General features: G+C 43.5%; 2 protein-coding genes across 4 annotated transcripts in view; one reads left to right on the top strand and one right to left on the bottom strand.

Moving 5' to 3' along the window:
• Window positions 1-4507, bottom strand: part of LOC114043087 (CDC42 small effector protein 1) — a 9196-nt gene extending 4689 nt beyond the window's left edge. Inside the window, exon 1 of the mRNA XM_027862008.1 lies at window positions 4399-4507. The gene's annotated coding sequence lies outside the window, so the exon portion shown is untranslated. The remainder of the gene's footprint in view (window positions 1-4398) is intronic.
• On the top strand, window positions 2344-11033 carry LOC114043086 (protein AF1q-like). 3 transcript variants are annotated; one of them, XM_027862007.1, is made up of 3 exons: window positions 2344-2699; window positions 5489-5544; window positions 9661-11033. In XM_027862007.1, exon 3 carries the CDS (start codon window positions 9667-9669, stop codon window positions 9940-9942), a length of 276 nt encoding a protein of 91 aa, XP_027717808.1. In that variant the 5' UTR covers window positions 2344-2699; window positions 5489-5544; window positions 9661-9666; the 3' UTR covers window positions 9943-11033. The 3 variants fall into 3 exon arrangements, with proteins under 3 accessions (XP_027717808.1, XP_027717805.1, XP_027717806.1); XM_027862004.1 differs by lacking the exon at window positions 2344-2699 and adding an exon at window positions 4625-4782; XM_027862005.1 differs by lacking the exon at window positions 2344-2699 and adding an exon at window positions 4861-4944.
• Window positions 11034-12775: the final 1742 nt, after the last annotated feature.

Here is a 12775-nt window from a genome sequence, read left to right as displayed (position 1 = left end):
TAACCTATCTTTCCTGCTTTATCTCATACTACTCTTTTTTTTTTTTTTTTGCATTCTATACTCCAGTGCAACACAGGCCTATTAATTAGCTGTTGTCCGGTCTTATTATGTATCTTTTCATTTTCCTACATTAGGGTAGGACAACCCCCATTCTTAGAACTTACTCCTTTCTCATCTGTGCCTGGTGAAATCTTTCTCTTCAGCGCCTGACTCAAGTGACACAACCTCCATGAAATCTCTGATTCCTTCAGATAAACGTAATCACTCCCTATTTAGACTTTCTTAGAGCACTTTGTCCAGAGATTCCCCTGCCCCACCATATTCTACCTTGTATCATACTAACTTATCATGTTCGTGCTCTATCCCCCACCCCCAATTAAATTTTAAACTCCTTGAGGGAAGACAATTATATGGTTTGTCTTTGTATTCCAGAGCCTAGCACAATGCCTTGAACATAGTTGGTACAATAAATGTTCGATAAATTGAAATGATTTCCTCCCTCTTTTCCCCAGGGAAACTTTGGCATAATTCTTCCATTACCTGACCTTGAAAAATAGAGTCAAGGATGTGTGTGTGTATGTATCTACTTTTTGTATCTGTGTTCTATGCCTGTTTGTATGCACTTTGGATGACCATGTTTTGCTGTCTCGATGGTATGTAGATATCTGTCTGTTATATGTATGCTGGCTATGTGTGTCCCCAGGGTGAGGTTTGAAGGTTTCAAGCTCAGTCTCTCCATCCCTTTTTGTGTAATGCTCTATTCTGCATCATTCTCCACAAGACCCCTGCCTCTCTCCAGTCTTGACCCACTCTGCTCCTCTCCACAACCACCCTCAGCTGCATCATCAGTCAAGCACCCTCAACAATCAAATGCTTAACACCTGACTAAAAGACACATCCATTGCTATTTAAAGTGCTTAATGATCTTCAGTATCTGTAATATCAGAACGTTTCAGTTCAACATCTGTTACAATTCATTTATTCAATACGAACTTACTAAGTGTCTACTAGATGCCAAGCACTATGCTAGGCACCAGTGACACAAAGATGGAAAAATAACAGTACTTACCCTCAAGTAATTACAATCTATTAGGTATGACACAAAATACAGTATGACTATATCTCTACTGACCTCCAGAAGCTTCAGCGTCTCCCTGTTGCCTCTAGAACAAAGATGAACTCTTGTTTGGCATTTAAAGCCCTTTCCAATCTGACTTCCACATATCTTTTGAGACCCATTCCATATTACCCCCTTTCCTAGATTCCACAATCCAGTCAAATTGGCCTCCTTGGAACATGTTTTCTGTATACTATATTCCATCTCCTGTCTCAATCTCTGTCTTCCCCTTCTCCTCTTGAAATTCTAAGTCTGTCTGTTACATGAGGATTTTCTTGGTTTTCTTTGTTGTTGGTCTATACTCAAGCCTTGTATAAGGCTTTGCATGTATTTTGCATTTACTTATATGTGATACGTTGTTTTCCCTCAGTAGAGTGCACACTCCTCAAAGGCATTTTTCTCTTTATATACCTCCTATACTTAGCAGTGTTTGGCACATAGGCAATTACTAAATTCTTACTGAATTAAATTGAGTAAGAGCAAAGGACAGATAATATTCACATTAATATACTGAATGAGGGTTTGACAAAGTGCTTTCCTCAAAGTAGCCCTGTGAGATACAGAATACAAGTATTATTATCTCCCTTTTTCTTAGCAGAGAAGGGAAGTTTGAGTGGACCAGGAAAGGTTTGATGGAGGAAGGAGGGGCCTTCCAGGGAGAGCATTTCAAATGGAGGAGATGAGGAGGAGGGAGGGCACTCTTAGCATAAGGAATGACCTGAGTGATGATGGCACAGAGGCAGGAGATGTCACATCTCATTTTTCTCAAGTCATTACTCTAATCTGGATCCAAGAAGGAAGGTGAGCCTCTATATTCCAAATTAAGTCCATTTTATGCATGTATTCATCAAAATATGTATTGCCAATTATTTTAATTAAATAAACATTTATTAGGGACCTACTAGGCCCAAGGTGTCCTGCCATACAATTAGCATTAGAATTTCAGATACCCAAGGTAAGCAGCATTGGATTTGGAAGCTGGTAGAAACCAAGGTAAGAATCCTGATTTTCACGCTTACTAGCTGTGTAAACATGAGCAAATCACTCAATCTCATGAAGCTAATCTCCTGATCTGTAAACTGGAAATAATAATATATGTACTACCTATTTTTACAAGGTTACAAGAAAAGAACTTTTTAACCTTAAAGCTTATATGTGAGTATTTCATTTATTATACCAAGGGACTTCCCTCCCCCTTAGCCTGGCTCTTGGATGCCCCCCTATTGAGAACTCGAGATTTTAACAGCAGTGAGATGGGAACACAAACATATAGGAAACTGAGTGAAGACACAAAGGAGAAGAGAACAGTAGCTGGGGTTTCCTCTCCTATTGCTGAAGAAGGACCAGACAAAGGACGTAAGCTAGGACAGACAAACATGGGTTTGGGGATGGGGGGGAGGGGAACTTGTGGTCTGCTGGGCAGTCAGTCATAGGATTTGTCTCAGTGGTAACAGTGGGTGGAAGAAGTCAAGGGGGAAATGGAGAAAACAATGAAGAATCGAAGGAAACTCCCCCCCCCCCCCCCCCATCGAAGGCAGGCTATGTTAAGACTGGACTCTCCCGGGAAGCTGAGTGGACAGAGGTAAAGAAGGGGGTGGTGGCGGAGGGAACAAGGATCCTTCTGTTCCTTCTTCCAGGGACCTGGCCAGAGCTCGGGGGAGGGAAAGTGGGGACTTGGCACCAACGGACAAATGATGCTAAGTGACCAGGAAATTCCGTTCTTCAAGACTTTAGAATCTTTAAGCTACTGAGGTTCAAAGCAGACACTTCATGACCCTACCTCTCCCCGCCCCTGTCCCCACCCCCCCTCCAGCCCAGGTGGCCATCTTGTATAGAAGTGGGGATCTGGGGAGGTCAGGCCCGGGTGACTGTGGTGGGGGGAAGGGGAACAACATCAGAGCAGAAAAGGAAGCAGGCAGTCTGCGAGAGCTACGGCAGCTAGCAAAGGGTGGGCCTCTGGAGAGAATGGAGCCCAAGGCTGGAGAGCTCCAGAGGCAGAGTCTCTAGCCTTTCCCATCCATATAGAGGGAGGGGGGAGTGGCTGAGAATCCAGCAAGAAGGATGGGGGTTTGATTCTAGGAGGGGACTTCCAGATAGTCAAGGAGACCTCCAACTCTTCATTTGTTGAAAAAGAGAAACGGAGAAGCAAGACAACCTCCTCTGCCCAAGGTCACAGGGCATAAATAAAATCATTCTCTCCCTCATGTGAAAAGAAAAAGCTGTGGCAGCCTAGCCAACTTATATCCTAGGAATTCAAGACCCAAGGTGATCTCGCCCTCTGGTCTCCCAAACCCAAGATTCACTGCCCGGGCTTGATGGGGTTGAGATTTTATGGGAAAAGAAACCTAGAGGGAGGCAGGAGGTACTCTGTTCCCTGATCCTACACTGGCCCCAAACCGGTTTTCCCGGTCCCACAGCCTCTCAGCACCCGGCCTCCGGCTTGCTCCCGCTGCCTGACAAGCCTTCACAAGAAGCAGCTGGAGAGAAAGAGAAAGGAAAAGGGGGGGAGAGAAAGGGGAAGCTCTGACTCTGAGTACAACACCTCTACCTCTTCCTGGAAGGGTTCTAGGATAAGAAGGGGGTGAAGGACCAAGTACGGGGGACAGGACCCCAGGTGAATTTCAGTCAAGTGACAGGCTCAAGCAAGATCTAGCCCACCCCCAATCGCACCTAGTTTGGGGGTTGGTGGCAGCACTGTACCCCACCCCAGGCCTCCTGGAGGGATCCCCCAATAAACAGAATCCTGATGCTCCCCTGAGCTCCATTCCTGACCCATAGCCCCAGCATTCCCAGAAGCCCTTCTCAGGGAGGGACATGCTCTTTTCTGTAAGCCTCTCACTGGCCTGTGGCTTGAAACTTGTAGGCGGAAGTCCACCATCCTCCTCCTTAGCGGCTGCTCCCCTTTACCTTACTTAGACTTCATCCAAGCTTCCCCCACCCAAGTCCCAGATCTAAATCTCCCACACCGGAATCCCAGACTTAGTTGGGCTGGGGGGAGTTCCTCCCCACCCCCACTTCTTCAACCCTTGACTCCCCACTCTCCCCTGCTCTGGTATTTTGGTTGCTCTAACTGTAAGGAACCAACTAGACCTAGGTTTGGAGAGTTCTTGGGGGGAGCCAAGTAAACGGGGGGGGGGGTTTCCTCCTCCCCCAAACCTCTGCCACCTCGAATCCAGCCAGTCTCAGACTCTTTCCCACCAGCATCCGGTGGCCCTCCTCCCCACCCCTCCCGCCACAGAGTGGACAAAAGACCAGAGATGTCCAAATCCCGACTCTCTGACCTGCCTTTCCTGGGGATTGAAATGTTTGGTGGTGATATTGAGGGGCTTCTTGGCTCCAGGTCTGGGTCCTCCCGTCAGGGACTTCAAGGTTTTCTCTTCTAGGCGGTGTGGGGGAACTGAGGGCGGGCCTGGAGAGAGGTGGGGCTGGCTGATGGCGGAAACGGTAGCAACTCGATTACGAAATCCGCCTTTCTACAGGCAGGCCCGCAGCTCCCACTCTGGACAGATTGGGGAATGCATGGCTGAGAGACGAGGGGGCAGTTCTGGGTACCAGCCCACCCAGCTGTGCAAAACCAGGAGGGCTGGAGAGCCCAGGTGGGCCTGCTTCTTCACCCTCCCGGCAGAGGGAGGGGGAGGAGCGAGTGGTGATCTCCTGAGTCACACGTAGGTATTTGTTCTTCACTGAAGGTCAAAAGGAACATTTCTGCCTTTTCTGCAAGCAGATTAAACATTACTGACATTAGAGACTTCATGGATCACAGACCTACCTATTCCCTCTGTGTCTCCTCTCCAAGCCTCTTCTGTGCCCTTCGATAAGAGGAATAGGTATAGGTTTCTTTTTGGATGGTCCTCCCAACTTGGGTTTGTGTGAGAAGGGGATTCTGAGAGATGACAATGTTGAAAAAGAGTCACGGATTTCTCTAATTCTCAAAGTGATTTCAAAGTCTGGGTTACTTGAAGTTGGGGGAGGGAGGAATACCCCTTTTACCCTCTACTCTTGCTGCAATGTAGACATTTTAACTCATAAACCTAAAAATAAATCAAAGAATGAGAAACTGGTTACTCATGCACTACTAGCAGATATCTGGGAGAAATGGGAGTTAATTAACATATTGTGACTGGACCTCCAGCAGGCCTATCTTCTTTCTTCCCCTAGAGAGGATAGGCCCTAGAATCATTGAGAATTAGCAGAGTCACAGACCCAGGCAAGGAGGGGGAGGGGAGCGGGGGAGTCCTTCCGCCCCTTTAGGAGGGGCTGCATTGCAGGGGGAGACCGAATAGACAGTGAGACAGACTCACAGTCAGAGAGAGAAAGGCGTGAAAGCAAGGCAGACAAAGCTTCAACCGCAACCTTCTCTTTATCCATCAGCCCCAAGCCTCCTGAAGCCTGACACATCCGTGGAATCCACAAACTACTGGTGATTGGTAAGCTGAGCTAAGGGAGAAAGGTAGTTAGGACTAACAGAGAGGCAGCTTGTTTTGCAGGGATGGACCATGGGTTGGACAGGAGATTCACCGGGAGGGCGGAAAAGGCAAAAAAAAAAAAAAAAAAAAAGGGAGCTCTAAATAATAGGTGGTCAGTTGAAAGAATTGATCTATCATATTTATTCATGTATTTATTTTCACATCTATTTGCATATCTCTAGCTATAGATAGATATATTTACCTACATATTTAATAACTTTTCCAAATCTTATTTCTGGCTATTTGTGTGTGTGTGTGTATATATACTCTTATAATTTATCTTAAATATGTAATAATATATGTGTTGATATATTTATCTTTCAATCTATTGATAAATCTTTATTATTACTCGTCTATCTTCCTCAAAAAAAAAATCCTTTTAGTATTTCTCCGATGTGTCTACCCATTCCATGAAAACAGTGTTCACCCTAGGAAGGATTTAAAGAAGGAGGTGTGTAGGAATAGCTCGCGGTCCTCTGGACATCAGTCTTCCCTTGTCCTAACCTTTCTCTATACAGAAGAGGCAGAAGTAGGGAAGGTGAGGCCTTCTGTGGTAGGGAGCTGTCCTACAAAATCATTTGAATTCAATGCAGTATACAAGAGCAGGGAAGGGGAGTCAGTTTCTGGGGAACTGTATGTTCGCAGATTAAAGGTCGGGAAGATCCAGGGAAAAGGATTGGGGACAGGATGGCATATTTATAATAGAAGGGTTCCCATTACTTTTCCTCCATGAGTAACATCATGACATAGACCCTGTGAAGTGAATGAAGTAGGATACACATAACATCTTAAGAAGGTTTGATGAGAACAAGTCTTTGTGTGGCTGTGAATGGGTGTGTCTCTGTCTCTGTATTTCTATATTCCTATATATCCTCTCTCCCTATATCTGATAATCTCTGCCTGCATCAACATGTGAAATTATCCAGATAATTGAGGGCAAGATATGTTTTTGCTTGAAATTCTAGATAACTGAAAATGAAGGCTATAGCTTCTGTCGTAGCAGTGCTTAGGGTACAAGGGTGTTTGGTGGAGTAAGGAAAGGCTTTTACCACATTTTGTTTAGAATTTCGGATGGAATTAAAATGTATACCATTGTTATGTAAAATGTATGCCATTGTTATCAAGGGCATTTTAAGCATCAGTCATTCAGATAAATTTTATATGTAGACCTAATTTTTTTCTCTGTTGTAAATTACTACCTATTTATTTAGATCTTTGTATGTGTCTCTATCTATCTCTGTATGAGCTTCTGGGTTAATGACATATCTAGATCTAGATCCTAAGCAAATATTTTTAAAAAGATGTTTTGCCTGACAATTGCAAAAAAAAAATTAGATTTCCTGCTCTGCCTACTATGTAAGGACTATTCAGTCAGCCTTTTACATCAGAGGAATGGAAAATGGAGGCAGCTCTTAGGATCTATTTCTCGTTCTTTATGATCTTTTACATTTTCCCCATGTATACAGGATATTTTAACACTCAGAAAAATAAGTCTAGTTAAGTAGATAGTTCTTGCACATTTAGAGGATATAACTAGGGTTTGTAAGTAGAGAGTTTGTATTATCTTGTAAGTCTGATCAATAAGTATTAAGAAGCCTATTAGCTTAGTACTGTATTAGGTTTTTTAGGAGATATAAGAGAAGTATAAATTATCAATCCTGTCTTCAAGGAAGCATTGTAATACAACACTTGGAAAATATGTACTGCAGGTAAGGCTATTTGCTAAACCTGGTACTACTGTTTTGCTTTCTGGATTTATTTCTTGGGACCTCTTAGCCCCAAGCCTTTGCAGGGTTAAATATATGAAAAGTGTATCTTTTGGCACATGTACATATATTTTTCGCAAATATTTTTGAGGTGGAGCAGAGCTGAATATCCCAGGATGATGACCTCACCTTTCCCACATACTTCCCCCATGCTATGCCAGCTCTCCCTGCCTCACCCTCCCTTTCTTCTAAGCAACTTCCATGCTGACTAATGCTCAGCTTGTAGGGTTTATTTTAGAGTTCATGCCTAGTTAAAAAGAGAAAGAGCAACAAGGATCAGTTAACATTTAAAAATCCCTTCCAGCCTTCTTATGCCAAAGACTTCCATAGCCCTATTCGAGCAAAGGAAAACTCTTTAAGACTCCAGGACAGAAATTTCACATTATTCAGGAAATGTTTTTTCCATTATTTAAGACAGAGGCAAAGACTTACAGGTCCAGAGTGGTGATGGGAACTATTGCAGGGAATTATTTTCTACAGCCTCGAAGGCATTTCTTCTCAGGGATGGGGTTGTCTTCTTGTCCCTTCTGGACATTCTAGGCAATACCTGACACCTCCACTTCAATCTCTCTTTGGTTGCCAGGATTGTACAAAGATAGAGTGGTTTGTTCTGCTTGGCAGCAGTGTGTGGGTGGGATGAGTCTGGTTAGGGAGAAGAGTGATGGGAATTCAATCAGCTTGGAGAAAACTCCATTTAATAACTGAATCTTCTACCCAGGATTTCTAGTCATTTGCCTTTACTGCCCTTAACTATTAACTGAAATAAGGGCAAAAGAAATAACAAGGATCAGCTTTTGTGTAGCGGAGGGCAAAGCTGGAAAACTGGACCAGGTATTTAAGACATCACTGTGGCCTGACAGATTTGGGGTATTAATCTACATGTGTACCTTGAAAGTGAAAAGTCAGTTGATATCATTGACTAACCTTTGTGTGCTGAACTCCGTACAACTGTTAGAAGAAAATAGAGAGGTTTGTATCTTGCTCTTAGAAAAAGTCAGAGCTAAATGGAGATATATATTTTTAATAAACACTTTAAAAGACATGAGGCCTATGAAATGCAACTAATTTTATATATTACATTCTACATATATAATATAGAAGGAATTCTCTATATTTTACATGTATAATATGGAACTAATTCTATGTATTATATTCTACATACATAATATAGAACTAATTCTAGTCTATAATAGTGCTATATTCTTATAGCACTCTATACGTGGGTTCTGGGGAAATGCTGGAAGGATAGGTATGGAGCCAATCAAAGTTAATTAAAGAAGGCCTCCAGAAGGAGTTGATTCTATCATAGGATTTAGAAGGAAAGAAGGAGCAAAGAGAATGGTAGAGAGGTGGAGGGAAACCTTTTAAAGACAGGGTATAATCTGTTAAAAAAATAAAACCTCAGAGGTAGAAAATAAAGGTTTATTTGCCTGTAGTAGTAAATCCAAACCATCCTCATTCATTGAATACTTATGTGCCTAGCATTGGATAGGGAAAGATTCTAAAACCTGGTTCCTACCTTCAAGGATCTTATAATCTAGTTGGGGGGAAATTAACCTGTGAAACAATTAGAGAATAATAAATTACAAAATGGTATGTGTTGTACACCATAAATACAACAAGAGTACACAGAAGAATGCAGCATGGGGTGACATCTTCACGGATTCTAGTACCCTCTTAGAAGAGTAGGACAGGTGTAGAATATCTTGCACTTTTAACTGTGTGGAATGTTACACACTCTAATAGTAGAGATCACTGTAGTAGAAAGTCTTGCTTAACTTTTTTGGATTTTTATTATCAAATGAGATACTATATGTAAAGTGCTATTATTAAGTGCTTTGCAAACCTTAAAGCACTACATAAATCTTAGCTATAATATAAAGGATGGCACCATGGGAAAAGTGAGAATTACTGGGAAGTATAGAAAATCTTTCAAAGGTTTCTGTTTAAAAGAAAACAGAATACAGATAAGCAGATAGTTACTTGTGAGCAAAAGTTCAAGGCAAGGAATGTGAGGAATGATGGTGACAACAATCTGTCAGCAGTGAAGAGTGTGGATAGAGAGAGGGACCAGATTGCAGAGTTGAGTTGATGATGCTAGAGGGAACCATTCTAAGACGGTTCACTAAGAACAGACAGCAGTGAAAGGCAAAGGATGAAAGGGGGAGGATTATTGAAGTCCTCTGATTGGATGGGTGGAGCACAGGAGCTGTTACTGCACGTTTCTGAGCAGGGGAGGTACAGGAAAACAGGCCAGAAACATCACGGGGACTCTTTGCAGTGTGTATACTAATTGGTGATTCCTTCCCAGGGAGTCATGAGGGACCCTGTGAGCAGCCAGTACAGCTCTTTCCTTTTCTGGAGGATGCCCATTCCTGAACTGGACCTGTCCGAGTTGGAGGGCCTGGGTCTGCTGGACGTGTCCACTTATAAGACCCGAGGCAACAACAGTGGGAAAATGTCTGAGGAGGAGCCAAGCAAAGCTGGGCAGAAGAACTGTCCTGAAGGCGATGCCCTACTTGAGTACAGCACCTTCAACTTCTGGAGAGCCCCTATTGCCAGCATCCACTCCTTTGAGTTGGACTTGATTTAAGGCTAACACCTCTCTATCACCATTTCTGTATTTTCTTTTTCTTTGGCCCCTTCCTCCCTATCTACACTTCTTTTTAGCCCTGCTTTCCCCCCTTCATTGTGTTGAGGTGGTGCTAAAAGAATCTGCCATGGAATAGCTATTTATTTATTGTTATTTATTTCCCTCTATATTGTATCCCCACAGGCACCCCTCCTTCTCTACCAAGTCCTTCAAATCACTTCAGAAGAGGTATGGTTCTTCAAAAAAAAAGGTCCTAGGTATCCAAATTCCTTTCTCTCCTGAGACTAGCTTTAGAAAACAAGTCTGACTGGGCGGCAGGCACAAACCAACCTGCCTCAAAGAGGAGCAGTACAGTAGTGAGAGGTGTGGTAAATTGATTCTTGACCCCATTGTTACCAGCTTTACAGTTTACCAGCCTTTCCATCTCTACCCCTAGGTCAGTTAGCATGGGTGGCTTTCTCACTAATTGAAAATTCTGGGATTTTTATTTGGGATTGTCTGCTATAAAAAGGTAAAGCCTGTTCCAAACAATAAAGTAACCAAGCGTCTTTCCAGACCCAGAAGTAAGGGATGAAGACTTAAGCCCTGAGGCAACATGTTGGAAAAATGGAGCCAAGTGAAAATACTTAAGCAAATTCTGAAATAATTGAAGCCTTTCCCTCTCTTCTATGGAGTTATTTTCTTTCCTCCTCAAGACTTCTCTCTTCCTCAGCTTTGTTCTTAACTGAAGAACATGGGTAGGGATACAGAAAGTTCACTAAGAAAAAAAAACACTTAAATCTCAAACTTTAACATGTTATTTTGCTGTTTATGACAGTCCCACATTGTTGGGAGCAGGTCCTTAAGCCTGTTCTTAGCTCCATCATGTAACCTACAGTCTCAAAGGACCTCAGCTTCAACCCCTTTAGAAATTACCAGCCCAGCAGTCTCTAATGGTTCAGGTACCTTGAGGGCATGAAATAAGATGATCAATACCTTCTTCACATCCTGACACTTTACCACACTATCTTTGAGAGTTCTCCAGTCTTTCCCCGTTATTGCTGCCCATTTGTGCTGACAATTCCTCACCCTCATCTAATAAAGCTGTTTAATCCCGCGCCTGAATTTCATGTTACCGTCTCTTTGTTCACAGGGAAGCAGCAGTGTTTTAGGATTTTGTTTCCTAATTAATTGTACAGCTTTATTCATTTCAGCCTATCTCTTTGGGGGAGGTGGGGCTGGGTACAAAGAAATGAACACCCTTTTACCAAAACAGGTGGAGGTCCAAGTATATGATGAAGGAAATGATGAAAACTCGAGTTCAGAGAATATGGTTTGCTCCAATTTTATGTGCCTCTCTTCCACTAGTTTGCTCTGAACCTAGCACGTTCCCCAGCAACTGAGAGGCTTAGGTGCAAAGGCTTCTTCTGAGCAGACATACAGCAAAAGGGATGTTAGAGGTCATTTACAGAAGAGGAAACAAGGCCAGAGAAGTGACTTCAACAAAGCTTTTAAGTGACACCTACTGCACCAAGATCTTACCAGCCCCCTTTTAATTCATGTGCCCGATTTCCCCTCCTCCCTTTACCTCATTTCTCAGAGGTGAACCTATCATTTAATGGGTATTACTATCAAGTGATGAGTGCTGTGGAACACTTCGGAAAGAGAAGAGAAAGTAGTTAAAGGTTGCCCTTCTTAATTTATAATAAATTTATAAAACGGTTAGAGCAACACGTTAAGTAAACTTAAGCTAGCATTCAAGTGACAATGTATTAAGCTCTCTAAAGGTACCACAAAGGAGATACAGGAATTCAAAGAGAGAAATCCCTTTCAAATAAGAAAACACATTTTTCTTTTTGTAGTAACCAAAGGTGAAGTTTATACTCCCCACCTTGGGCATTCAAAAAAAGGGAGCGGTAAGTACCCCCACCATCTCTAAGCACTGAAAATTTTTCATTAATATCAATGCCATATTCAAGGAGGAGTGACATCATTAACACGGCTATTGTAATAACAATCTGACATTTAAGAAGATTGCCTGAAGCGACTTCTCAAGAAAAAGGATCTTGTGAGGGGAAAAAAAAAATCAACCTAAGTCAGATAAATAAACTTGCTGGATCCTGGAATTATTTTCTCTGCCTGCCCAGGGTCAGCCCCCTTGGGGTCGGTCAAACGGTCTTAATTCTCCTTTCTTTCCTTGCATCTCCTCCCCTCCCCCATTTTTCTGTTCCCTTTTAAGGGTAGTTTCCCCCATCCCCAATTAGAATGGAAGCTGCAGGCGGGCAGGTTATGTACCTCTCCCAGCGAGGTGCACGGTGACCGGCACACAGTAAGATTAATAAAAGCTCATCGCCTTTCGTATTAATGTCTCTTAAAAAAAAGCAACCATTTCCACGCGGGGGTCACGGCCACGCTCTTGCGTGCTCGAGGGGGAGAGAGCGGGGATGACCTCCAAAGGCCGCGGACGCGACCGCGTGACCCCAGCATTCTAAACGTCATTTGGTGCCACGCCCCGCCCCCAGTCTGGGACGTCAGAGGAGCCGCGGTCCCGTGGGGTCCGGGAATGGGACAGCCACATGGCGATCACGGCGCGGGAGGAGTTTCTCCTCACGGTTTCTTCCCGTTCTTGGCGCCAAAAAAAAAAAAAAAAAAAAAAAGCCCGGGCCCCGCCCCTTGCCGGGACTTTGTAGTACGTGAGCTCACGTAAGAGCGCGCGGCGCTAAAATAGTCCCATTCACCCCGACCTCGGGGAATGTCTGTCGCCTTCACCAGGCCTCCGGACTCGGAGAATGACCCCCCGAACCCGCGCGACCCTCTCTTCGCCGGGGACGGGGATGTCTTTGATCGTTTCCCA

This window comes from Vombatus ursinus, unplaced genomic scaffold (assembly GCF_900497805.2).
Source record: "Vombatus ursinus unplaced genomic scaffold, bare-nosed wombat genome assembly UNPS02014768.1, whole genome shotgun sequence".
Taxonomy (NCBI): domain Eukaryota; kingdom Metazoa; phylum Chordata; class Mammalia; order Diprotodontia; family Vombatidae; genus Vombatus; species Vombatus ursinus.
The sequence above is the reverse complement of the archived record's forward strand: the minus strand, read 5'-3'. Positions and strand labels throughout refer to the sequence as shown.

What these genes read in the sequence shown, in the direction of transcription:
- LOC114043086 (XM_027862007.1), top strand. Translation starts at nt 9,667, where the DNA reads ATGAGGGACCCTGTGAGCAGCCAGTACAGCTCTTTCCTTTTCTGGAGG.